This window comes from Hyla sarda, chromosome 1, assembly GCF_029499605.1.
Source record: "Hyla sarda isolate aHylSar1 chromosome 1, aHylSar1.hap1, whole genome shotgun sequence".
NCBI lineage: Eukaryota > Metazoa > Chordata > Amphibia > Anura > Hylidae > Hyla > Hyla sarda.
This window is the reverse complement of record NC_079189.1, coordinates 274,478,979-274,505,372: the sequence shown is the minus strand read 5'-3', so window position 1 is coordinate 274,505,372 and position 26,394 is coordinate 274,478,979. Positions and strand designations below refer to the sequence as shown.

General features: G+C 43.3%; 1 protein-coding gene across 7 annotated transcripts in view; it reads right to left on the bottom strand.

Annotated features, from left to right (window-relative positions):
* TCF3 (transcription factor 3) overlaps positions 1–26,394 on the bottom strand; it is a 193,452-nt gene that overhangs the window by 17,272 nt on the left and 149,786 nt on the right. For all 7 annotated transcript variants that reach the window (XM_056572494.1, XM_056572465.1, XM_056572510.1 and 4 more), the window contains 5 exons: positions 15,913–15,971; positions 15,677–15,755; positions 3,773–3,846; positions 3,480–3,662; positions 1,267–1,387 (listed from right to left, as the gene is read on the bottom strand). In XM_056572494.1, the coding sequence (XP_056428469.1) occupies positions 1,267–1,387; positions 3,480–3,662; positions 3,773–3,846; positions 15,677–15,755; positions 15,913–15,971 (516 nt within the window). The remainder of the gene's footprint in view (positions 1–1,266; positions 1,388–3,479; positions 3,663–3,772; positions 3,847–15,676; positions 15,756–15,912; positions 15,972–26,394) is intronic.

Sequence of the window (26,394 nt, the reverse complement as noted above, 5' to 3'; positions counted from 1 at the left end):
ATTGTGACAAATGGATAATGGGCACGAACGAGACAAATGACCCCTTTATAAATAATGCCTGGATATGTATAATTGTTGTCTGCAGACATAAAATAGGTGGCAGACGAATGATTATATGTATTGAACACTTAGATGAGGTGTCTAGCTGAATTTTATCTGTATTGAAATAAAAGTGAAGTTTATAAAAGGTTCACCAAGATACTTGTCAGGATGTACATGTACCTCTTGTCCCAGGAATACAGCCGCTTCCAGGACGTACATGTACATCCTTTTTCGAAGGGGATAAAAGACACCTGTCCACAAACCGAATTAAATTACAAACTATCCTCCATGACCAAGAAATGATGCCAGTGACAAGTTGTAGGCCTGTACATGTGCTTTCTTGAGCAGGGGAACCTGCAGAATTTATGTGCTGCAGAATTTAGGTCCTCCATGACAAAGTGTGTTACCAATTGTTTTCTTAGAGACTATGGTCCCAGCCGCCTTGGGATCATTTACAAGATCCTACAGTGTAGTTCTGGGCAGATTCTTTACCATTCACTTGATCAATGAAACTTCACTAAGGGAGACCTTGCATGGGGCCCCTGACTAAGGGAGATTGACAGTAATGAGTGTTTTTTTCCATTTGCAATCAATTGCATCAACTATTGTAAACTTCTAACCAAGCTGCTTGGGGATGTAACTCATCCAAGCTGTATGTAGGTCTTGTCCCTAACATCGTTGGACAGTTCTCTAGTTTTGGCCAAGGTGGACAGTTTGGAACCTGATTATTGCTTCTGTGGTCAGTTTTTTTTTTTTACAGGTAACAAGCTGAGATTAGGAGCACTCCCTTTAAGGTTTTGTTCACATGCTGTGGCTAATTAGCAGTAACACAGCTAATTACCAAATGCTAACATCATTTACGGTAAAAATGCTGAGTTTCACAGTGATTATGCAATTTTTACCACAATTGCGATAATTCACGGAAAGAAAACACATGCGGTAATTAGCTGCTGTGCCACTTATTAGCTGCAGAGTGTGAACACAACCATTACAGAGTGCTCCTAATCACTGTTCGTTGCTTGTATAAGAGACCTTGGAGCCATTAATGAAATTCTTATTTCACTGCAAATCAATTCATAACTTATTTGAAATGTATTTTTCTGTTCAAATAAACATACCATTAAAGTTAGACTGGTAATTATTTTGTCAGTGGGCAAACGCACTAAATCAGCAGGGGGCCAAATAATTTTTGCCTGCATTGAATATTTTCTTTTCAATCCTTACCAGTAAAAGAGTCTGTTTGTCTTGTCAAGTCAGACAGAGATCCAGGCTGCGTTGAAAGGGAAACAGGGTTGTGAAGTAAATTTGTAGCATTTGGTAGGCCATCCTCTGTTTGTGGTGTCACCTAAAAAGGAAAAGCAAACTGTTATTCATTAGTTAAAGTTACTAAAACATTTACAGAATGGATAACCAAGATTGTAATTTGAATTGTAGCTTTACTGCCACAAATATGTTCTACATACTGATATTTAGCCCAAGTGAAAATTGAAAGTATTCACTCTGGTAACGACCCTCTATTACCTTTGTTATAGGTTTTGTTTACTATTTGTAAAAAAATTTTATACTGTATAGTAGTAGTGTCTTTATACTCTAAACATTTGTTTTTATTAAAGAAAATGTAAAGTATGTTTATCCTGACTAGACTAAAAAAGAAGTGGAAACTGTAGGGTAAGGTATTTTTTGTTCCAGTCATTCCATATTGAAAGTGGTTGTCCAATCTTGTTACTTTGCTTTCTGGCCACCTCCTGTCTGTTTGCAGGGCCGGAGGTGGTTGAGAAAGCCGAAACCAGCCAAAGAGGGGAAGGTTATGCATTTTGCAAAACTGAAATGGCAGTTGCAAAAATGATGTAGCCCCATGAGCTCTTGGAGTTACATAAACTTCTGAGCCTGCGGCCTATGCCATTTACACAAGTCCCATTAAAATCAAACGTAATTAAATTGTGTAGCTTCCCTGCGTCAGCTTTCCTGAGCACCTCCTGCTGCTAAAAACAGGCCGGAGGTGCCAAAAAAAAGCTTTGTAATGAGAGAGGAAAATAGTATTTCTGTGGTTGCCACATAAAGACCATGGTGGCCTTGCATCCTTACAGGATCTCAGAATAAGAACCTTCACTTAATTTATTAAAATAAATATAATTGTATATCAATCAAGTCAAGAACAAGCCAATCAACTCAAATTTAATAACTGCCTTTGGTGGTTGTATTTTCGTGGAAAATAAGTGATTTACAAAATCATCGATTTTATTCCACTACGGTTTAACCTTAAAAGGGTACTCTAGTTATTTATTTTATTTTTTTTAAATCAACTGGTGCCAGAAACAGATTTTTAAATTACTTCTATAAAAAAATCTTAATCCTTCCTCTGTAGTATACAGCAGCTAATAAGTATTGGAAGTTCTTTTTGTTTTTAATTTATTTTCTGTCTGACCACAGTTCTCTCTGCTGACATCTCTGTCCATGTCAGGAACTGTCTAGAGCAGTAGCAAATCCCCATGGAAAACCTCTCCTGCTCTGGACAGTTCCTGACATGGACAGAGGTGTCAGCAGAGAGCACTGTGGTAAGACCCAAAAGAAATTTAAAAAGAAAATAACTTCCTCTGTAGTATACAGCAGCAGATCGCAGACCAGAGCAGAAGACCCGTGGAGACGGACGGAGGCAGGCGAGGGGACCTCCGTCTGCCGTTCTGGATGGTCGGATCCCCGCGGCAGCGCTGCAGGCAATCAGATCATCCATTTTAGTGACTGCACTGCCGCAGATGCCGTGATCTGTATTGATCACATCTAAAGGATTAATGGCACACATCAGCGCGATCGCAGATGTGCGCCATTACCGGCAGGCCCCGGCTGCTGATAGCCAGGACCTGCTGCGCATGACTCGAGCACCCTGCGTTAAGGATGTACATTTAAGTCCTGCGCTGTTAGGGTGTTCATGCAAGTTACCCAGTGTGTGATCAATTCCCTAGTTCAGTTATGCACCTAGAAGAAGTTTTAGATATTGCTGGATCTATTTTACTTTGTACCTAAGGTGTCATACCAATTTGTTCATTAGGTCTTTCCTTTTCCACCTCCTCCCACCCCACTCCTCCTCTCAAAGTTCATTTATATGTACTGTCAAATGTAAAATTGTATTAGCACACTGCTTATTGTGCACTTTTCTTATGCTGGAGTGCTGTATCAACAAATAGGATTTCAGATGTTACAGCAAATAGGTGTTCCTGTATACACAAAACATAAGTAGTAAGTAAACACAATGGGGAAGATTAAAACCTGTGCAGAGGAAAAATTGACCAGTTCCCCACAGCAACCAGACTGCTTCCTTAAATTTTCAGATGTCTTTTCGAAAATGAAAGAAGCAATCCGATTGGTTGCTATGGGCAACAAGTCAACTTTTGCTTTGCACAGGTTTTGATAAATCTCCCACAATGTCTATAGATGCTAACCATAGTGTGTCGATTTGCCAAGGAGAGAACTGCAGCAGGAAAGTTAGCTCCAAGTACTCCTGCAGCTGTTCCCAAGAGTGCATGTAAATCTTCATGGTTTCCAGTGAGTGCACTTGTCTGCCCCACCGCATGACTCCTTAATACATGTATGGCTTCATCAAGACGATCTTCCATTTTGTTCTGCTGCAGGTGGAAGCAAAGGGAATGTGTCAGGTTTTTTTCCCCCCCCCCCCCTTTAACTCCTAAAACTGAATTAGTCGATTGCTCAAAAGTGCAACAATCCATCTACTTACTAATGTGTGTAATGTTCCCTCATAACTGGGTGACAGTGCTCCTGGGCCAGTACCTCTCGGCCATTGTCCTGTTCCTAAACACAAAATAAATTCACGAATATAATTTGGAAAGTAAAAAAGAACATTTGATCTCTTCATAGTTTTTACGTGGTGATTTGCTGAAACAGCTTTTACCCTATATAACCGTTGGCAAGAGGTAATATAGGATCAAATCAGTTTCCTTACCATGTCCTGTTTAAAAGTTCTCCCATGCCGTATGCTAATCAGGTCTAAGTTGTCCCCAGGGGTAGTCCCTGTGCTCACACCTACTCCAGTGTAATTGACAGCCCAGGCCCCTCCAACATCACCAATTTGCATATAGCATATGGTGCAGAACAACTTTCAAACTAATTTTCTTTACTATCGCTGCCGATCCTATAGACAATGGGACAGAGTAAGCAAGCTGATCTTACCCTACATAACTTGTCAGTTACATGTGGTAAAAACATGATGACCGGTTCCCTTTTAAAGGTTAACAACAACAAATATACAACTTTTGTATGCAGACCACAGCAGTATGTATCAAAACGAACATTTATAAATAAACCCATAAGCAATGCTTATGAATAAAAAGGTGATACAAATTAACAGAATTAAGAAGTCAAAAATTTGTATATGTTATATTCAGAAAATCTTTAGACTCAAAAGGCACAGAGACAGGAAAATCCTAAGCTTACTCGGACCGGCGGCATCTCCTAGCAGCGGCGGCATCATCGGAGCGGCGGCCGGAAAGTGTGGCGGTGGAGAAGGCTGCAGTGAAGATCATGGTAAGCGATCTTCATTGTGGCCTTCTAAAAGCTGCAAAACTACAACTCCCAGCATGCCCAGACATCCAAAGGCTGTCTGGGCATGCTAGGAGTTTTAGTTTTGCAACATATGAAGTGGCACAGTTTGGAGACCACTATACGGTCGTCTCCAAACTGTAGCCCTCCAGATGTTGCAAAACTACAATTCCCAGACAGTCAGGGATGCTGGGCGTGTAGTTCTGCAATATCTGGCCCTTCATATGTTGCAGAACTACAACTCCTAGCATGCCTGGACAGCCTTGGGCCCCCCCCCCCCCATGTGAATGAACAGGGTACATTCACACGGGCGGGTTTACAGTGGGTCTCAGTCTACAAGTTTGAGCTGCGGCAAATTTTCCGCCACAGCTCAAACTCCCAGTGGAAATCTCACTGTGAACCCAACCGTGTGAGTGTACCCTAAAAACACTACACTAACAAAATAAAAAGTAAAACACTACATATACATCCCCTTACACGTGTGTCCCCCCCCCCCCACCAATAAAAATGGAAAATGTCTCATACAGCAGTGTTTCCTAAACAGAGCCTCCAGCTGTTGCAAAACAACAACTCCAAGTATTGCCAGACAGCCATAGACTGTCCTGGCAGGCTGGGAGACTTGCAACAGCTGGAGGCACCCTGGTTGGAAAACACTGCTGTAGGGTTTTGGTGGAGACAAGCCCCATCCTTGTATCCGGGTCCGCCCCTATTGCAAATTCCTCATTTAGGCCTCAAATGCGCATGGCGCTCTCTCACTTCAGAGCCCTGTCTTATTAAAAGGCAACAGTTTAGGGCCACATATGGTGTATTTCTGTACTCAGGAGAAATTGCGTTACAAATTTTGGGGTGATTTTTCTCCTTTTACCCCTTATGAAAAGGTAAAGTTGGGGGCTACACCAGCATGTTAGTGTAAAAAAAAATAAATTACACTAATATGCTAGTGTTGCCTTATACTTTTCATTTTCACAAGATGTAAAAGGAGAAAAAGACCCCCCAAATTCTCTAATGCAATTTCTTCCGAGTACGGAAATACCCCATATGTGGACGTAAAATGCTCTGCGGACGAACTACATGGCTCAGGAGTGAGAGCGCCATGTACATTTGAGGCCTAAATTGGTGATTTGCACAGGGGTGGCTGGTAGTAACAGCGGTTCTGACATTATTGAAAAAACTACACCCCTCACGGAACATAACAAGGGGTATAGTGAGCCTTAACACCTCACAGGTCTCACCACAAATTTTTCGCTAAAGTTGGACATGTAAATTAAAAATTAGTTTTTTCCCCTGAAATGCTGGTGTTACCCCAAATTTTTCATTTTTACAAGGAGTGATAGAAAAAATGGTGTTACAAATTTTGGGATGCTTTTTTCCTGAGTAAGAACATTCCCCATATGTGGATGTAAAGTGCTCTGCGGGCGCACTACAATACCCAGAAGAGAAGGAGCGCCATTGGGCTTTTTGAGAGAGAATCAGGCTGGAATTGAAGGCTATGTGCGTTTACAAAGCCCCCAAGGTGCTGGAACAGTGGACCCCTCCACATGTGACCCCATTTTGGAAACTACATCCCTCACGGAATGTAATAAGGGGTACAGTGAACATTTACACCCCATAGGTGGGTGACAGATTTTTTGAACAGTCGTCCTTAAAATTTAAAAATAAAAATTAAATTTCTCATTTGCACAGCCCACTGTTCCAAAGATCTGTGAAACGCGAGTGGGGTGTAAATACTCATTGCACCCCTTATTAAATTCTGTGAGGAGTGTAGTTTCCAAAATGGGGTCACATGTGGGGGGGGGGGGGGTGGGGGATGGTGGTCCACTGTTCTGGCACCAAAGGGGGCTTTGTAAACGCACATGGCCCCCGACTTCCATTCCAACCAAATTCTCTCTCCAAAAGCCCACAAAGCACTTTACATCCACATATGCGGTATTTCCATACTGGGGTTAAAATTTTTGGGGGGGCTCCTATTGCCCCTTGTGAAAATGAAAAGCTTTACGTCCCAATTTTACGAAAGTTCGTCAATCACCTGTGGGGTGTTAAGGCTCACTATACACCTTGTTACATTCCTTGTATGCCACGTGTATGTGTTTTTGTTTTTTTTTTACTTTTCTGGCATCATGGGGGCTTCCTAAATGCGACACGCCCCCCAAAAACCATTTCAGCAAAATTCACTCTCCAAAATGCCATTGTAGCTCGTTCCCTTCTGAGCCCTCTAGTGCACCCACAGAGCACTTTACATCCACATAAGAAGTATTTCCTTACTAGAGAGAAAATTATTTGCAAGTTTTGGGGGCATTTTTACCTTTTACCCCTTGTAAAAATGAAAAAAATGGGGCTACAATAACATTTTAGTGTAAAAAAAAATAAAATAAAAAAATGGAGATTGTTTTTTCCTCCATTTTGCTGCTATTCCTGTGAAACACCTAAAGGGTTAAACCTTTTGAATGTAAATTTTGAATACTTTGAGGGGTGCAGTTTTCATAATGGGGTCCATTCTAAGCAATTTCCAACATAAAGACCCTCAAATTCACTTCTAAACTTAACTGATCCCTGAAAAATTTAGATTTTGAAACTTTTGGGAAAAATTGGAAAATTGCTGCTATACTTTGAAGCCCTCTGATGTCTTCAAAAAGTTAAAAACGGGTCACCTTTATGATGCAAATATAAAGTAGACATATTGTATATGTGAATCAATATGTAAATTTATTTAACATGTCCTTTTCCCTTACAAGCAGAATGCTTCAAAGTTAGAAAAGTGCAAGATTTTTAATTATGCAAGTATGTCAAGAGAGCCACGTCTGTGGTGTCTTGGCTGTATGCTGCGGATCACTCTTGTTTTAAGGTGAATCTTTGTTTTAACTCTGAATCAGGTTTTTTTTTTTTTTTTATTAGCAATTTATCTGCACTTGGATCAAGGTTGATTGAAAGCTGCAGTCTTCCTGTCAAAGCCACTAAAAAATACCACAACAACATGATGCACTGTAGGGATGGTATTGGGCAGGTGATTGAGGACCTTCTAGAAGTTTGTTCAATCTGCACAAAGGATCTTTGGAGCCAAGCCAGAGAGACCAGTTTTTGGTAACTCTTAGCAAGGCTTTTGCCATCGATTAGTTTGGTGGGTGTGGCCATTTATAGGAAGAGCTTGTTTCAAATTACTTTCATTTCAGCATAATGGAGGCAATGTGTTTGGGGAATTTCAGCAGCAGATTTTTTTCGTACCCTTCTCCAATCTGTGCCTCCACACAATCCTGTCTGAGCTTTACATGCAGTTCTTTCAATCTTATGGCTTCGTTTGGTCTCTGATATTCATTGTCAGCTGTGAGACCTTATATTGACAGGCGTGTTTTATTCTAAATCATGTCCAATCAAAGGAATCTACCAAAAGTGGACTCCAATTAAGATGCAGAAACACTAGACATGAGAGGCCTCAAGAGGTAAATCATTCTGACCTTTTTTCTTTTTTGATAAAATTCCAAACCGCTCTATAATTCTGTTTTCACTTTGTCATTATGGGCTATGATGGAGGAAAAACTTGTGCTGAATTAAAAAAAAAAAAAAAAAAAAAAGGCCAAAACACTATGTAAAAAGAGTGTAAGGGTCTAAAAACTTTCTGTATTAACTGCATTTACTTCTGTATTGCAACCTAACACTGCATCTCAACACTTCAGTATGTAAACTTCTGAAGTGGTGTTAAATAAATAGGGCTTTGGTGACATGTTATCAACACTTTCTTGTATTTAACCCCTTAACGGGTTAAGGACAAAGGGCGTATAGGTACACCCTTGCGTCCTGGTACTTAGGGACCAAGGTTGTACCTGTACATCCTGAATTCTTAAGTGGCTTTGAAGTCCGTGCAGGAGACTTTTTGATCGCTTTTACTTAAATTTTTCCTGGGATATGATGTGAGAAGACAACTCTGGGGGTTTGGTATTTTTTTTAGGTTTACAAAGTTCACCATATGGTATGAATAATGTTATATTTTAATAGTTCAGCCAGTTACACATGCGGTGATACCAAATATATTTTTATCATGTCTACATATTTTTATATGGAAAATGGGAAAACTTGGGCGATTATAAACTTGTATATGAGTTAAACCTTTATAAATTTTTCTTTACACTTTGTTGGTCCCTTTTAGGAAGAATTGTTAGATTCCTCATACCGATCAATGCAGTTCAATAAAACTGCATTGATCTGTGTGCTCTGCGCTCGATTGATAGAGCCTTCAGAAGCTGAGCCACAGATCGGACAGAAGTTCTCCAGCTACGTCATCAATGGATAGTGTGCACGCCATGGGTCGTTATGGCGTTGAGAATAGAAGCAACCCTGCTAGATTGATTTCCCTTCAGGCTGTGCTCTGTGCTACCATTTTCTGTGATCTCGGTGCTACCATTTCCTCTATTACCTGCTGTAACTGGCTTGGGTAAGTTATCCAATGTATTTCTATTTGACAGTTTATTTCTCCTATTATAGTCCTGTGCATCTCTTTCAATGGCAAGAGCCTTAACTCGCCCCTAAAGAGGCAATTGGCACTGAGAGAATGTTTTTTCTTGAAGTCTGATATCTTTATACAAGAGACTCACTTTGATCATAGCTTCAAATTTGTAACCTACTTCTATATACACACATATATACATTATATATACATATATATATATATATATATATATATATATATATATATATATATATATATACACACACACACACACACACACACATATACATTTTATATATACATTATATGTGAGCTGCAGGACCTAGGAATTTTTTTATAATAAACTCAAAACACATGCCCCATAGGGCATAAAACACCCCTCAGAGAGAGGCACTAAGTTCTATATAGCAAGAAAATTAGTTCCATAAAAAAGGTGGGAACCTTGTGCTGCTGACAGATTAAGGGAAAACAAATTAACTACTTAAATTTTAACTTCCCTGTCTGCTCAGCAGCACAATGATGGGGATTTACATCGCATAACAAAAGGGTGGGATTACATGTTAGCAGAATCAATAACAGATCTGACAAAAGAGAATTTATCAGAAGATACATTATCTAACTTATGTTTAAAAAAGGTTAACGGAGTGCTCCAAGAGGCACTCTGGCAGATAAGATCTAAAGGTACTGAGCCTTGATCAGCTCTAGAAGTGGATAGGGCTCTGGTTGAGAGTGCTGTAAACTCAGGAGGCACCAAATTGGCCACATGGTAAGCATCCTGGATGCAATCACATATCAAACGCGGTAGTGTGGGCTTGGAAGATTTCTTACCCCTATTTGAGCCATGATAAAGGATGAATAGATTTTCATCTTTTCTAAAGGAACTGGTTCTGTCATTATAGATCTGGAGAGCTCTAACAAGATTTAGATTATTCAGATGATTTTCTTCTCCAGCCAAAGAATCCGGAATATGCCTAGGTAAACAGATTAACTAATTACGGTTAGCAGAGGAAAGGACCGAAGGAGAAAAAATTAGTTTCTTAATACTTTATCCGACAAAAAAATAGTGTAAGGCTCAGATGAAGCAAAGGCTTGGAGCTCCCCAACTCTTTTTGCTGTTGTAATCGCCAAAAGAAAAAGACACTTTCATGGAAAGATATTTTAAGTCCACTTCCTGTAGAGGCTCAAAGGGGGGAAAACAGATGTTTAAGAACTAGGCTTAGATCCCATGTAGAAACAGGATTGACAATCTTAGGATGTAGCCTGGTGATTGGTTTAAAAAAAATTCTTGACTTCAAGAATTTGGAACAATCTTTGTCCTAGAAAGGCAGACATCGCAGAAATCTGTACTTTAAGAGTATTAAGAGATAGCCCTTTGTCAAAGCCATCCGGCAAAAATTCTAAAATTTGAGCAGTTCTGCAATCTGCTTGGCAGCACACCAACTGAGGAAGATATTTCTGACTCTGGCATATGATTTATTGGTAGCTTCACTCCTGGAGTGAGATAGTGTATTTAATATGGGGTCTGAGAAGCCCTTGGCTTTTAGTATGGACCCATTACCCTCCAAGCCATCAGGTTTAGAGATGCCAGGTTGTGGCAGAGCAGAGTTCCCTAGGACACCAGGTTCTGCCTCAGAGGGAGTTTCCAGAACACACCTCTGCTCATCATCATGAGCTAAGAGAACCAGGATCTCTTGGGTCAATCCGGAATTACCGCTGTCACAGAGGCCTGATCCCGTTTGACTTTCATTAATACCCTCGGTATCACTGAAGTTGGCGGAAAGATGCAGGCTAGATTGAAGTTCCATGGGATAGACATTGCATCCACTGCCCAAAGCTGATCCTCTGAGTAAAGGGAGCAAAAGTGAATTAGTTTGGTCATGTATTTGGTTGCCATCAAGTCGATCTCTGGAAGTCTCCAGTGGTGGCAAAGCTGCTGAAAAATCTCTGGACATGGGGACCACTCCCCCGGAACTGTGAGCTGTCTGCTCAGGCGATCCGCCAAAGTGTTCTGAACCCCTCTGATGTGGATAGCAGATAACCTTGTTATCTTGGATTCCACCCAGTTGAAGATCTTTCCCACTTTCTGAAGAAGTAAACTGGATCTGGTACCTCCCTGTTTGTCGATATAGAACACCGAGGCCATGTTGTCCGACTTGATCCGGACTGCCTTCTTCAAGAGGAGAGATTTGAAATGCTTCAGAGCATAAAATATGGCTCTCAACTCTTTGGTGTTGGAAGATAGAGCCAGTTCCTCCGGACTCCAGTCCCCAGAAATTGTGACATCCAACACGTGGGTGCCCCAACCTGAGCCTGAGGCATCTGTTGTAACAATTGGCCAGGTTGGATCGATTAGAGTCATCCATTCTCGTATTTCGGCCTACCAATGGAGAGATTGTCTGGGGTTGGATGAGAGAATGTGGAGAGAGTCCAAGTCCGAAAGTGACCGGTTCCAGAGGCGCAGGATTTCCGACCGAAGGGGCCTTAGATGCCACAGGGCCCAAGGTACAGCTTCTACTGCAGAGGACAGAAGACCCAGTAAGTTCATCAGGGTCCTGAGAGAGACTTTGCGAGGTGTTCTGAGGAAGCGGTATCCTCTTAGGATACGATCCTTCCTGGCCACAGAGAGATACAGCTTCATGTCTGTTGAGTTGATGAAGAAGCCTAAGCTTCATCTCTGTTGAGTTGATTAAGCCTAAAAATTGCTTGGTTGTGGTCAAATCTGATTTCTCCTAGTTGACCAACCAACCCAAGCTCTGGAGTAAGCCTAGAGTTAGTTTGACATGGTCCAGAAGTATCGACTGAGCTGGCTATTAACAGCCAGTCGTCCAGATATGGGATAACTTATCCCTGACAATCTGAGAACTGCCATCATGGAGGATACCACTTTAGTGAACACATAGGGAGCTCATGTGATCCCAAATGGAAGGACTTTGAACTGAAGATGAAAGCGAATCCCTCAGATTCTCACAAATTTCCGATGTTCTGGATGAATAGGGATGTGAAAGTATGCGTCTTTCAGATCCAGAAATGCCGTAAACTCTCCCTTGGAAGGTAGAGGCTTGATGGAACTTATGATTTCCATCTTGAACTTTCTTTTTAGAAAGTGGTGGTTCAAATACCTTAAGTCGATTACAAGGCGATGTTTCCCTGAAGGCTTGGGTACAAGGAAAACCGGAGAGTATACAACCTTGCCTTCTTCTGATGGGGGAACAGGCTCCAAATAAATTAGCTCTATAATCAAGCTTTCTAACAAAACCTGCTTTGGTGCCTGCAAAATGGTGGACACAAAATTTTTCTTGAGGAAGAACAAAAAGGGGAAGATAATAACCTCTCTCTATTTGGAGAACCAAATGATCCTTTATCCTCTGTGGCCATGCAGAAAAAAAACAAGGATAGGCGGCCGCCGACTGGAGTATCCACCCAGTCAAAAGCCGTGCTTCTGTTCAGAAGCACCTTTAGCTTGATTTCCTCTTCTGGAGGTCCTAGACGCCCTGCCACAACTAGATTAGCGGTTTTGTCTATTTCTCCTACTTGGAGGGAGTTCCTCTGAGTATATCTTTTAGAGGAGGACGGAGTTAAGGGTAAAAATTTACCCTTCCTGTCAGAAAGCTCTTCCATAAGAGAGTCCAGTTCAGGGCCAAAAAGCTTGCCTGGTAAATACTTAATGTTGCAAAGCTGAAATTTAGAAGAGCTGTCACCTGGCCAGGGTCAAAGCCAAAGCGCCCTTCTGCCCGCTGTAGACAGGGCCATGGTCTTCGCGCCAAATTTTAGCTGCCGTGAAGAGGCATCACATAGGAAATCCACTGCCAAATTGATCTTCCCAAAGGAAGACAGAAGATCTTCTCTAGCAACCCCGGAACTAATATCGTCTTGCAAGTCATTCAGCCACTTTCTCAGGAACAAGGACACGTTACTGGAAGCAATGGCTACAGAGCTCTGACTAGAGCCAGAAATATATGTTCGCTTAAAAGCCACCTCCATCAGACGATCCATAGGATCACGTGGGTTAGAACTAACTTCTGAAGGAATAATGGTAAGTTTAGACATTTTGTCGAGATTTTGTCTACCATAGGTGAATTGGCCCAAGCTTTTTCTGGTCTCCCACTCATTAAAGGGGTGAGTATGTCATCCATCTGAAAGGCTCTAAGCACTTTAAACGTGGAAGGAGCATCAGGTTTAGGACTTTGCTGGCTCTCAGCCTGCACAAATCTAATCAACTTCTGGGATTCTTCCTGAGGAAAATAATATCTTGAGACATCCACCACCTGTTCATCTTCAGAGGAAAGGGAACAGGAATCTTTCTCATCACGACTATCCACCTCCATAGGAGCAGGGGAGGGATGACTATAGCGTTAGCGCTTCTTAGGAGTACTAAGAGAATCCTTAAGATCCTTAATGGATCCCGTGACAAAATCTTTGACCCAGACAAACATGTCCTTAAAGGGGTACTCCGCCCCTAGACATCTTATTCCCTATCCAAAGGATAGGGGATAAGCTGTCAGATCGCTGCGGTGCCGCTGCTGGGGAGCCCCGTGATCCCCGCTGCGGCACCCCGCTATCATTACAGCACAGAGCGAGTTCGCTCTGTGCGTAATTACGGGCGATACAGGGGACGGAGCCGCGTGACATCACGGCCCGTCCCCTTAATGCAAGTCTATGGCAGGGGGTGTGACGACCGCCGCGCCCCCTCCCATAGACTTGTATTGAAAGGGGCAGACCGTGACGTAACGATGCTCCGGCCCCTGTATTGCGAGTCATTACGTGCAGAGCGAACTCTGTGCTGTAATGAGAGCGGGGTGCCGCAGCGGGGATCCCGGGGCTCCCCAGCAGCGGCACCGCAGTGATCTGACATCTTATCCCCTATCCTTTGGATAGGGGATAAGATGTCTAGGGGCGGAGTACCCCTTTAATACTGGGTTCACCCGAGAAAGGCAGAGGAGGTGGTGGGCGACATGCTTCGCAGGTGGTAAAGTCGCTGTCATCAGGAAGAGGAATATTGCACTTCCTACAAGAGAGATGCCTGTTTTTTGCAAAGACTTGTGTGGAGCCCCACTGGAATCTCTGGAAGACATCTAAGAAAAATACATTTTTACTAATACTTTTTTTTTTTTTTTTTTTTTTTAAGAAGGAAAGAAGGGGGAGGTATGAGACACACCATGAAGCAGAAAGGCAGAGGCTTAAATAGCAAGGCAATGCAAGGAAAAGGTGCAGCAAGGCAAACCCTGTGGCTGCAGGCTCAAAAAAGACAGAATGAAGGAAAAGTCTGCCTTAAATAGGAGGTTAAATCCCACCCCCAGGAAGTTAGTAGGGATTTCCAAGAAAAAAAACGATAAAATAGATTAAGTATGGTTAACATACTAAATTAATAAAAGTGGTAAGAACAAAATTTATAAAAACTATTCATATAAAAAGAAATTTGAAAGGATGCGATCACATATTCGCAAGACCCACCCCCGAGCAGGGAAGTTAGAGAGGCACGCGCGCACTATACACGGCAGCTGTAAAGTGAAAGCAAGATCTAGGCAGCAAAACGCCTGTAGTATGCGCATGGACGCAGCAACCCACACACAAACAGAGGGACGGCAGGACTTGCAGGAAAAAGAGGGAAACCCTCCAGCACCCAGGTCCTGCTTCACAGGACAGAAAAAACTCACAGTGCCTCTCTCTGAGGGGTGTTTTATGCCCTGTGGGGCATGTGTTTTAAGTTTATTATAAAAAATTCCTAGGTCCTGCAGCTCACAGGGGCGGAGATTCATCCTATCATTGTGCTGCTGAGCAGATGACAGGGAAATATTATATTCATACATTTTCTCCTGCACAAGGTGACACCAACCCTAGCTACACCACTGTCCCCGATGCAGTCTTTCCTATATATCCTGAATTACCGGCCCCTAGTGTCTCTCATTCATCTCTGCCCCCGGTTTTTGGGTAAAAAAACAAACTCCTATTGCATATACTCCTGGCTGCAAAAACATTGATTGCAAAATTCTGAAAGAGGACGGCTCCTCCATCGGTACATTATCATCTGTCCCGAATAAGGGAAATCCGATCTCTGGAATTTTTTCACTGCCTATCTGAACAACACAGTTGCTTTATTTTTTAACAGTTTGGGAACCTAGGACAGGCTCCCCCCCTTGTTTCCTGTGTGTTCCCCCTCTTATGTCTTTTGTGTTTGTTAGTTCTGTCTCGTGTCTTCCTTTTAATTGCACCTATTCTAGGTACTGCTACATCTTTTATAATCTGGTATAATATATATATATATATATATATATATATATATATATATATATATATATATATATATATATATATATATATATACACACATACATACATACACACACACACACACACACACACACACACACACCAAATGCCTTTTACCTTCCTACAGCTGTGAGTTTCAGTACCATGGTTCTTGTTACTATTTCGGTCTTATGATTTACTTCACATATTCTCCCAAGTTGTGCTGCCATTTCAAAGGTCTATCCCTCTGATGTACACTTTGCTTATGACTATGGCAACCTCATCTTATTTCTAGTTGTTGCTTCTATTTTTATATTTTATTTTTTAACTGATTTTTATTGAAAAGGATTTAAAATTACATAAAAAAAAAAAATCAACATATACTGCCTACATACATACCTGTTAGCCCCTGAGGTGACCCCACAGGTGTAGAGGGGCTAGAGGAAAAGTTTGCACTGGAATGATCTGGAGAATAAATCTAAAAATTGAGAGAAATTAACAAACCATCTTTAACCACTGTACTCATACATAACATTCCATTTTTTTTTACTGCCTATACAGAACTGCATATACTGACTATGATAGTCCATAAAGACGAAGCTGCCTACATTTTAACCACCACTAGATAGACTTACAGAAGCCAATGCTTTTCCTAGTGCATCCCCTGAGCTCCCAGTAGCAGTGCCTCTGTTGCCTATAGGGAGAAGAGAAAAACAAAACAACATTTCGTATTTAAAAACAACATAGAAGGCATTTTGCTAAATTTTCCATGGTTATGTGTGTTCTCCAGGGTTGTATAAATCTGCTTCATTGTTTATGAATTTAGATCAACATCTTGTGGTGCTCATGTGAAACGGAGCTGATAATTTACACAGTACTATAGATGAAATGTAGAAGAAGCAGTTACTGAAGCACTGGGTTCGCAAGGTATTATGAGCAAAAATAAGATCACTACAAGGAAAGGTTACCCAAAGCAAAGGTTGCTGCAGCTGACAAGCTAAAAAGGAAGGGGAGGTTACACTGCAGAACTGTGGATATGCAGCAGTATGTACATCGGTATTTACAGAAGGGACAGCTGCTCTAAGCTTTATGGGTGGTGAGAGATGAGAAGGGAAGCCTTGATTTTCTTCTCAGGGACAGTGTTGACCAGCTTCAGCATGGAAACTGCCTCAGCCTGCACAGCTCAGGCTCACTCTGGCTTGTTCTCTCCTGCACATAGCACCTTGTGAACCCTACCCCCTACATCCTGTAATTTGTTCTGATCTAGCTGTTATTAGAGACAAATATACCCTGACAACCGATTGCAGAGAAGGGAGAGACCTTGTGGCCAAGAATTTAGAGCTACCTTTTTAAGTGGTAAGGAGTTAATTTTGAAGGGATTCATAAATGTTAGGAATTGTTGGAGGGAAGTGGTTATAAAAACAAAACGGTGCCCATTTAAAACTATGTATGCATAAGATTTGTGGCACGGTTACAGAAAAAAAAACAGTTCACTGATATAAAAATTTTGGAAATAGACTTATGAACTTCTATATCAGTCAGCTACCAGTCTTTGTACCATTCACTGGACAAAAATATTTATTTTATGGTAAGGAATTGATCAGTGCTCATTTTTGGACCTAAAAGACCATATGGCAGAATGTTTGAGGTTTACTTTTTCACCCCTTAAGGACACAGCCCATTTTCCCCTCTAGGACGCAGCCCTTTTTTGCACATCTGACCACTGTCAATTTAAACATTAATAACTCTGGAATGCTTTTACTTATCAATCTGATTCAGAGATAGTTTTTTCGTGACATATTCTACTTTAACATAGTGGTAAATTTTGTGGTAACTTGCATCCTTCCTTGGTGAAAAATCCCCAAATTTGATGAAAAAATTGAAAATTTTGCATTTTTCTAACTTTGAAGCTCTCTGCTTGCAAGGAAAATGGATATTCCAAATAATTTTTTTGGGATTCACATATACAATATGTCTTCTTTATGATTGCATCATAAAATTGACGTGTTTTTACTTTTGGAAGACACCAGAGGGCTTCAAAGTTCAGCAGCAATTTTACAAATTTTCATAAAATTTTCAAACTCGCTATTTTTCATGGACCAGTTCAGGTTTGAAGTGGATTTGAAGGGTCTTCATATTAGAAATACCCCATAAATGACCCCACTATAAAAACTGCACCCCATCAAAGTATTCCAAATGACATTCAGTAAGTGTTTTAACCCTTTAGGTGTTTCACAGGAAAAGCAGCAAAGTGAAGGAGAAAATTCAAAATCTTCATTTTTTACACTTGCATGTTCTTGTAGACCTTATTTTTGAATTTTTACAAGGGGTAAAAGGATAAAATTTATACTTGAATTTGTAGCCCAATTTCTCTTGAGTAAGGACATACCTCATATGTCTATGTAAATTGTTCGGCGGGTGCAGTAGAGGGCTCAGAAGCGAAGGAGCGACAAGGGGATTTTGGAGAGTACGTTTTTCAGAAATGGTTTTTGGGGGGCATGTTGCATTTAGGAAGCCCCTATGGTGCCAGAACAGCAAAAAAAATAAAAAATAAAACACATGGCATACCATTTTGGAAACTAGACCCCTTGAGAAACGTAAAGAGGAATTAAGTGAGCCTTAATATCTAACAGGTGTTTTTCACGACTTTTGCATATGTAAAAAAAAATTTTTCACAAAAATGTGTTTCCCCTCAAATTTCACATTTTTGCAAGGGTTAATAGCAGAAAATACCCCCCAAAATTTGTAACCCCATCTCTTCTGAGTATAGAGGTACTCCATAAGTGGACCTGAAGTGCACTACGGGCGAACTACAATGCTCAGAAGAGAATATTTGGCTTTTTGAGAGCAAATTTTGCTCAGGGGGCATGTCACATTTAGGAAGCCCCTATGGTGCCAGGACAGCAAAAAAAAAACAAAAAACACATGGCATACCATTTTGGAAACTAGACCCCTTGAGGAAAGTAACAAGGGATAAAGTGAACCTTAATACGCCACAGGTGTTTCACGACTTTTGCATATGTAAAAAAATTATTATTTTGGTTTATGGTTTATGCTTGGTTTAGCAAAAATTTAACATTTTTAAAAAAGGTAATAGCAGAAAATACCCCCCAAAATTTGAAGCCCAATTTCTCCCGATTCAGAAAACACCCCATATGGGGATGAAAAGTGCTATGCTGGCACACTACAGGTCTCAGAAGAGAAGGAGTCACATTTGGCTTTTTGGAAGCAAATTTTGCTCTGGGGGCATGCCGCATTTAGGAAGCCCCTATGGTGCCAGGACAGCAAAAAAAAAAAAAAAAAAAAAAAAACACATGGCATACAATTTTGGAAACTAGACCCCTTGGGGAACGTAACAAGGGGTAAAGTGAACCTTAATACGCCACAGGTGTTTCACGACTTTTGAATATTTTATTTTTTTTTTTGATTTTTACACTAAAATGCTTGCTTTGCCCCAAATTGTACATTTTTACAAGGGATAATAGCAGAAAATACAACCCAAAATTTGTAACCCCATCTCTTCTGAGTATGGAAATACCCCATAAGTGGACGTGAAGTGCACTGGGGGCGAACTACAATGCTCAGAAGAGAAGGAGCATCATTGAGCTTTTGGAGAGATAATTTGGCCATGTGCCATGGTGCCAGAACAGTGGCTCCCCCCACATGTGACCCCATTTTTAAAACTACACCCCTCACGGAATGTAATAAGGGGTGCAGTGAGAAATTACACCCCACTGGCATTTGACGGATCTTTGGAACAGTGGACTGTGCAAATTAAACATTTTATTTTTCATTTTCACAGACCCGTTTCAAAGATCTGTCAGACACCTGTGGGGTGTAAATGCTCACTGTACCCCTTGTTACATTCCGTGAGGGGTGTAGTTTCCAAAATGGGGTCACATGTGGATATTTATTGTTTTGCGCCCATGTCAGAACCGCTGTAAAATCAGCCACCCCTGTACAAATCATCAATTTAGACCTCAAATGTACATGGTGCACTCTCCCTTCTGAGCCTGGTTGTGCGCCCGCAGAGCACTTTGCGCCACATATGGGTATCTCTGTACTCAGGAGAAATTGAATTACAAATTTTGGGGGCTTTTTTTCTATTATCGCTAGTGAAATTTAAAAGTATGGGGCAACACCAGTATGTTAGTGTACAAAAATGTTTTTTTTCACACTAACATGCTGGTGTAGACCCCAACTTTACCTTTTCACAAGGGGTAAAAGGAGAAAAAGCCCCCCAAAATTTGTAAGGCAATTTCTCCCGAGTACGGCGATACCCCATATGTGGCCCTAAACTGTTGCCTTGAAATAAGACAGGGCTCCAAAGTGAGAGCGCCATGCGCATTTGAGGCCTAAATTGGGGATTTGCATAGGGGTGGACATAGGGGTATTCTACGCCAGTGATTCCCAAACAGGGTGCCTCCAGCTGTAGCAAAACTCCCAGCATGCTTGGACAGTCAATAGCTGTCCGGAAATGCTGGGAGTTTTTGTTTTGCAACAGCTGGAGGCTCCTTTTTGGAAACACTGCCGTAGGATACATTTTTCATTTTCATTGGGGGGGAAGGGGGGGCAGTGTATGTGTTTATATGTAGTGTTTTACTCTTTATTTTGTGTTAGTGTGAATGTAGCCTAAAAACACTACACTACACTACAGTGACGGAGGATTAAACTAAGTCTCCCGCTAGGAGTTTAAGCTGCAGCGGAAAATTTGCCGCAGCTCAAACTTGTAGCAGGGAACTCACTGTAATCCGCCGCCAGTGTGAATGTAACCTATACATTCACATGGGAGGGGGGGGGGGGGGGGGGGGGGGGGGGGGCAAAACTACAACTCCCAGCATGCACTGACAGGACGTGCATGCTGGGAGTTGTAGTTTTGCAACAGCTGGAGGCACACTGGTTGGAAAATACTGAGTTAGGTAATAGAACCTATTACCTAACTCGGTATTTCCCAACCAGTGTGTCTTCAGCTGTTGCACAACTACAACTCTCAGCATGTACTGATTGCCAAAGGGAATGCTGGGAGATGTAGTTATGCAACAGCTGGAGGCACGCAAGTACAACTCCCAGCATGCCAAGACAGCCTTTTGCTGTTCCTGAATGCTGGGAGTTTTAGTTTTGCAAGATTTAGAGGGGTTCAGGCTGGAGATCACTGACAGTGGTCTCTAAACTGTAGCCCTCCAGATGTTGCACAACTACAAATCTCAGCATGCTAAGACAGCAAACTGCTGTCTGGGCATGCTGGGAGTTGTAGTTTTGTAACATCTGGAGGGCTACAGTTTAGAGACCACTGTCAGTGATATCTAGCCTGAACCCCATCTTGCAAAACTACAAATCCCAGCATGCCAACACAGCAAACAGCTGTCAAGGCATGGTGGGAGTTGTAGTTTTGCAACATCTGGAGGGCCACAGTTTAGAGACCACTCTCCAAACTGTCGCCCTGCAGATGTTGCTAGGCAACAGACTCCCGGACACGCCGCCGCCATACTCCCCTCCACCGCCGCCATGATCCCAGCCGCCGCAGTCATCTGGAGCTCCGCCGCTGGGTAAGTGACCGCCGCTATTACACGGTTCCCCCCGCTGTGCTCGGACACCAATGGGTGGGCATAGCGGGGGGAACCGAACTTTAACCCCCCCGCCCCCAGTCTGCTATTGGTCGGTCGCTCCAGCGATCAATAGCAGGGATAGGAGGGGGTGGCACCCCTGCCACCTCACTCCTATCCCTTCAAGGGTTCGAGGGTGTCTTGGACACCCCCGATCCCCCTTATTTTATCGCGGCGCCGCCGTTGGTGGGCAACGGGAGAGTGCTCCCCCTGCAAACACCATACGTGCCGTGATCAGAACTGATCACGGCATCTATGGGGTTAATGCTGCCGGGACCGGCGCGATCGTGGCCCCGACAGCTGCGGTGGGACTCCAGCTGAGTACCGCCGGCGATCTCCTGCGCTGCCCGTGGCAGAGCAGGAGATCGCTTGGACGTATGCATTAGGGATGTAAGAAAAAAATTGATTCTCGCGATAATCGCGATTTTTTCATTTGCCGATACTGAATCGATTCAAAATATTTTTGAATCGATTCTTTTAGGGATGTGGAATTTTTATCTTCTGACGCCTGGAACAGCATGTCCTGTCCTGGGCATCAGGAGATAAAAGTTCCACATTTGTGGAGCCGGGCAGGCCGGATCTGACACGGCGTCGCTCTGGGTGTATGGAGCGGGCTCCGACTCGTGCCCGCTCCGTACTATGCGACCCCCGGCTGATTTCAGTAGCTGGGGGCCGCCGCTAATAGCCAGCATGCGGCGATCGCCGCGGTTGGCTATTAAAGGAGTACTCCGGTGCACACTTTTCTCATGTTATCCCGTCCGGGCTGCAAAATAAAAGAAAACGCACTTTATCTTACCTGCCAACGAGCCCCCGGAGCTCCGGTACAGGTGTTCGGTCCCCAGGCTGTATTCTTCTTACTTCCTCTTAGCCCGGCACGTCACATGGAGCTTCAGCCTATCACTGGCCGCAGCAATGTCCCGCCTCTGCTGGTGATAGGCTGAAGCTCCGTGTGATGTGCCGGGCTAACAGGAAGTAAGAAGAATACAGCCCGGGGACCCAACACCTGTACCGGAGCTCCGGGGGCTCGTTGGCAGGTAAGATAAAGTGCGTTTTCTTTTATTTTGCAGCCCGGGCGGGATAACATGAGAAAAGTGAGCACCGGAGTACTAGATCACCGCTGTCAAAGCTGACAGCGGCGTCTATTGGGATCTATGAATGCTCCCAGGTGGGCGATGTATCGGGATATATCGCGATGTATCGTCACCTAGACGGTATCGCGATATATCGGGATATATCGAATCGCCACACTGGTATCGCGATTCGAATCGCCAAACTCTTGGCGATTCACACCCCTAGTATGCATACGTCCAATTGCGCGAACGTGTAGTTCGCCTGGACGTATGCATACGTCCAATAGCGGGAAGGGGTTAAAGAGGTACTCCAAAAGTATAGGGGATACAATGTCTAATCGCAGGGGTTTCGGTCGGTGGGACCTCCTGCAATCTCCAGCCCAGCACCCCAGTAATCTGCATGCACAGAGTGAACTCCACTCCATGCTGGATTAGGAGGGACCCCAGCTGCCACGTCCCCTCCTCATATCTCCCATTGACGTTAATAAAGGAGGCGTTATTACCACGGCTGTCTGAAGCCTAGCACAGCCAGCCTTCTGAACATAAAAATTCATAACGTTGAGGTGCCGGCCTGGAGATGGTTGGGTGGTGGGGGTTGCAGTGGTTGGATCCCAGCGATCAGACATCTTATCTCCAAGGTACACTTAGGAAACAATAGATTCCACAATGGGTCATGCTTTATTACATTACTGTGCTAGTTACCGTAATAAAAAAAAATACAACATTGAGATAATAATGGCATCCCTTCCGCTAAACAATTGATTAGTTTTGACTTAAGGACACAGCAAGTTAACTTTTTTGTGTTTAAGGAATTTGTTTCTTCCTCCATACCTTTCAAGAGACCTAAGGGCTCGTTCACACAGCCGTCTGCCCCCGTAAATGTATGCCCGTTCTGCAATCCGTTTGATATTTTTTAAACTGGTTGCAAACAGCTGTAACATAATCCTTTATCACCAGTTTCCTTCCTGTTCCGTGCAATATATATCTGTCCCCCTGCAGCGCTTCTATACACATATGTCCCTCGCAGCGCTATCTGTGAATAGCATGCTATCAGTAGCACATCTGCTGGCCGGGAAGCGGGCGGCATTGCGCTGCCTTTCCCGGCCAGCAGCATGATGTGCTGCTGCAAGGGATTTATGTATGCGCTCGCTGGGGGGCATTATACATAGCTAGCGCAGCGGGGGGGGGGGGGGGGGTCATTATACATAGCTAGCGCAGCGGGGGGCATTATACATATAGCGCTATAATGTTGCATCCCCCCCCCCAACTGCACTAGCTATGTATATTGCCCACTGCTGAGCTACCTATAGATCTTGCCCTCCTGCAGCGCATAAGAGCAGCCGGGAACACAGTGCAATCCTTCCCCGGCTGCCAGTGTAGTGAAACATTACAATCCTCGCTAATGACTTTAAAAACCCAGCTGAGAGCCCTGGATGCCGCCTCAGCCATTCAGGGCTCCCAGCGGGATATTTAAAAATTAAAGTAAAACACACACACACACACAATCTACATCGCAGGGTTGCGGACCCTGCCACCCGCTCCCCTGGTTAATATCTTCTGATCACATTGGGTCTCAGAAGTGAGACCCGATGCGATCAATTCCTCAGCCCCTGTACTACAACCCTCATCATGGAACAGACTGTTCCATGATGGGGGTAGTAGTACAAGCACTAATCTAGCCTCCCAGCCGCCTGCAGACTCCCACAGCCAGGGAACTACTACTACCATCATGTAAACAAAAGTATTTTCCATGATGGGAGTAGTAGTAGTCCCGGCTGCAGGAGTCTGTAGACCGCTTATACTAACGGATGAAAAACTGATGCAAAACGGATGCCACTAAATAACATCCCTTTGCATCAGTTTGCACCCGTTAATAGAATGGTCCGTTTAGGAGGCAATAACGGTTCAAATCTAGACAGGGGACAATGGCTGTGTGAACTTAGGCTAACTAATTTTGCAACAACACTTCATTTTACCATAAAATCAATGTCACATCCAAAATATTTATGAGTGAAATTGAGAGAAGAAAAAAACAAAAAAAAAAAACTGCAATTTTGCAACTTTTAGAGGTTTGGTATTTACAGAGTGCACTTTTCAGTAAGAATAACATATCTATTCAGTGGGTCGGTACAATTAAAATACCTTTGTTTACATAGCTTTTCTATTATACTGTGCATTAAAAATTACAAGTGTTTAAATTTGGTGTATTTTGACACCTATACCTTTTTTTCTGTAAATAGGGCTCAATGAGGGCTAATTTTTTTGTGCTGTAAGCCGACTTTGATAACATTTAAATAACATTTTTTCTGGGATCTGACATTACAAAAATGTGATTTTTTTTAATGTTTACGCCGTTCACGGTAATGGGATTATAAACCTCATGTTTTAATAGTTAGGACATTTCCACACAAGCCAATAACAAACGTGTTTTTTGCTTATTTGGAAAATTGGAGTGGTTTCAGATTACTAGGGGAGAGAGCTTGTGTGCGTTTATTAAAAAAAAAAAAAAAAACACTCTCTTAAATTTAACTTACACTTTTTAGGTCTCCACAAGGGGCTTTTACATGCAATCTTTAGAATGCCTACAATGATTAATGCAACGCTGTGTTATTGGAGATCTGCTGGTAAGGCCTAGCTCAGCAGGTTCTATTAGGATGTCGTAGCCAGGATTCGCACAAAGCAGGTGAGAGGAACTCTGTCTGGCAAACAAACCGATCAGGTCCCTGCATATATGTTGTGGAGGTGCCGATGGGTTAGAGAAACAGCGACAGATCACGGCACTTAATGGGTTAATGACGGAGACAGGCAAGATGGATGTTCAGTCTGACTTTAACCCCTTAAGGACTCAGCGTTTCTCTCTGCTTCCTTAAAGAGTTAAATGCACAAATGCTAACAGTAGAAGTCACTTAAATTCTATGACGCAGCTCCTGCACTTGCTTAGGACGTAAGTGTACATCTTGGTGTGTTAAGTATCAGGGTACTAAGACGTACATTTATGTCCAATGTTAACTCCTTGGGGAAAGAGGGCATATGCATACGCCCTCGCGTCCCGTCACTTAAGGACGGAGGGCGTATGCATACGCCCTCCGTATTTCCGATCACTGCCGCTTGCCGGGCGGTGATCGGACCGGATGGTCCTGAGACCCCCCCCCCCCATGTCTGCGATCGCAGCAAATCGCAGGTCAATTCAGACCTGCGATTTGCCGCGATCCGGGCTAAAATCGGGTCACCGATCTCCCGGAAAATAAGCATGATCGGAGCTGTCAGAGACAGCCCCAATCATCCTAAAGGATAGGAGCGAGGTGGCAGTGTGGCCACTCCCTCCTATCCCCTGCCATTGGTCGGTCAGGCTGACCACCAATGGCAGGAGGGGGGCAGGGGGTTAGAGTTCATTTCCCACTTCATTGCCCACCGATCGAAGTCGGTACAGAGCGGGGGGAACACAGGCGGAGAGGGGCGATCATGGTCCGGCTTACCCGGACCTTCGGTGGCGGTGGAGGCTGCATCAGGAACCAGCGGCTGCAGCAGGAGGAATGGAGGCCAGAAAGTGCGGCGGAGCATGCTGGGAGTTGTAGTTTTGCAACATCTGAAGGGCCAGATATTGCAGAACTACATGCCCAACATCCCTGACTGTTTGGCCATGCTGGGAATTGTAGTTTTGCAACATCTGGAGGGCTACAGTTTGGAGACCACCATATAGTGGTCTCCAAACTGTGCCACTTCAGATGTTGCAAAACTACAATTCCCAGCATGGCCAAACAGTCAGGGATGTTGGGCATGTAGTTCTGCAATATCTGGCCCTTCAGATGTTGCAAAACTACAACTCCCAGCATGCCTGGACAGTCTAGGCATGCTTGGAGTTGTAGTTTTGCAACATCTGGAGGGCTACAGTTTGGAGGCCACTACTTCGCGGTCTCCAAACTGTTGTTGCATAACTACAACTCCTATCATACCCAGACTGTCCAGGCATGCTGGGAGTTGTAGTTCTGCAACATCTGAAGGGCCAGATATTGCGGAACTACACGCCCAGCATCCCTGACTGTCTGGCCGTGCTGGCAATTGAAGTTTTGCAACAGCTGTAGGCCCACTGGTTGGGAAACACTGAGCTAGAGTCTGTTTCCTAACTCAGTGATTCCAACCCGTGTGCCTCCAGCTGTTGCAAAACTACAACTCCCAGAGTGCACTGACAGACCATACATGCTGGGAGTTGTAGTCTTGCAACAGCTGGAGGCACATGGGTTGGAATCACTGAGCTAGAGTCTGTTTTCTAACTCAGTGGTTCCCCACCAGTGTGCCTACAGCTGTTGTAAAACTACAACTCCCAGCATGTACGGTCTGTCAGTGCATTCTGGGAGTTGTCATTTTGCCACAGCTGAAGGTTTGGGGTGCCCCCCAATGTGAATGTACAGGGTACATTCACACGGGCGGGTTTACAGTGGGTTTC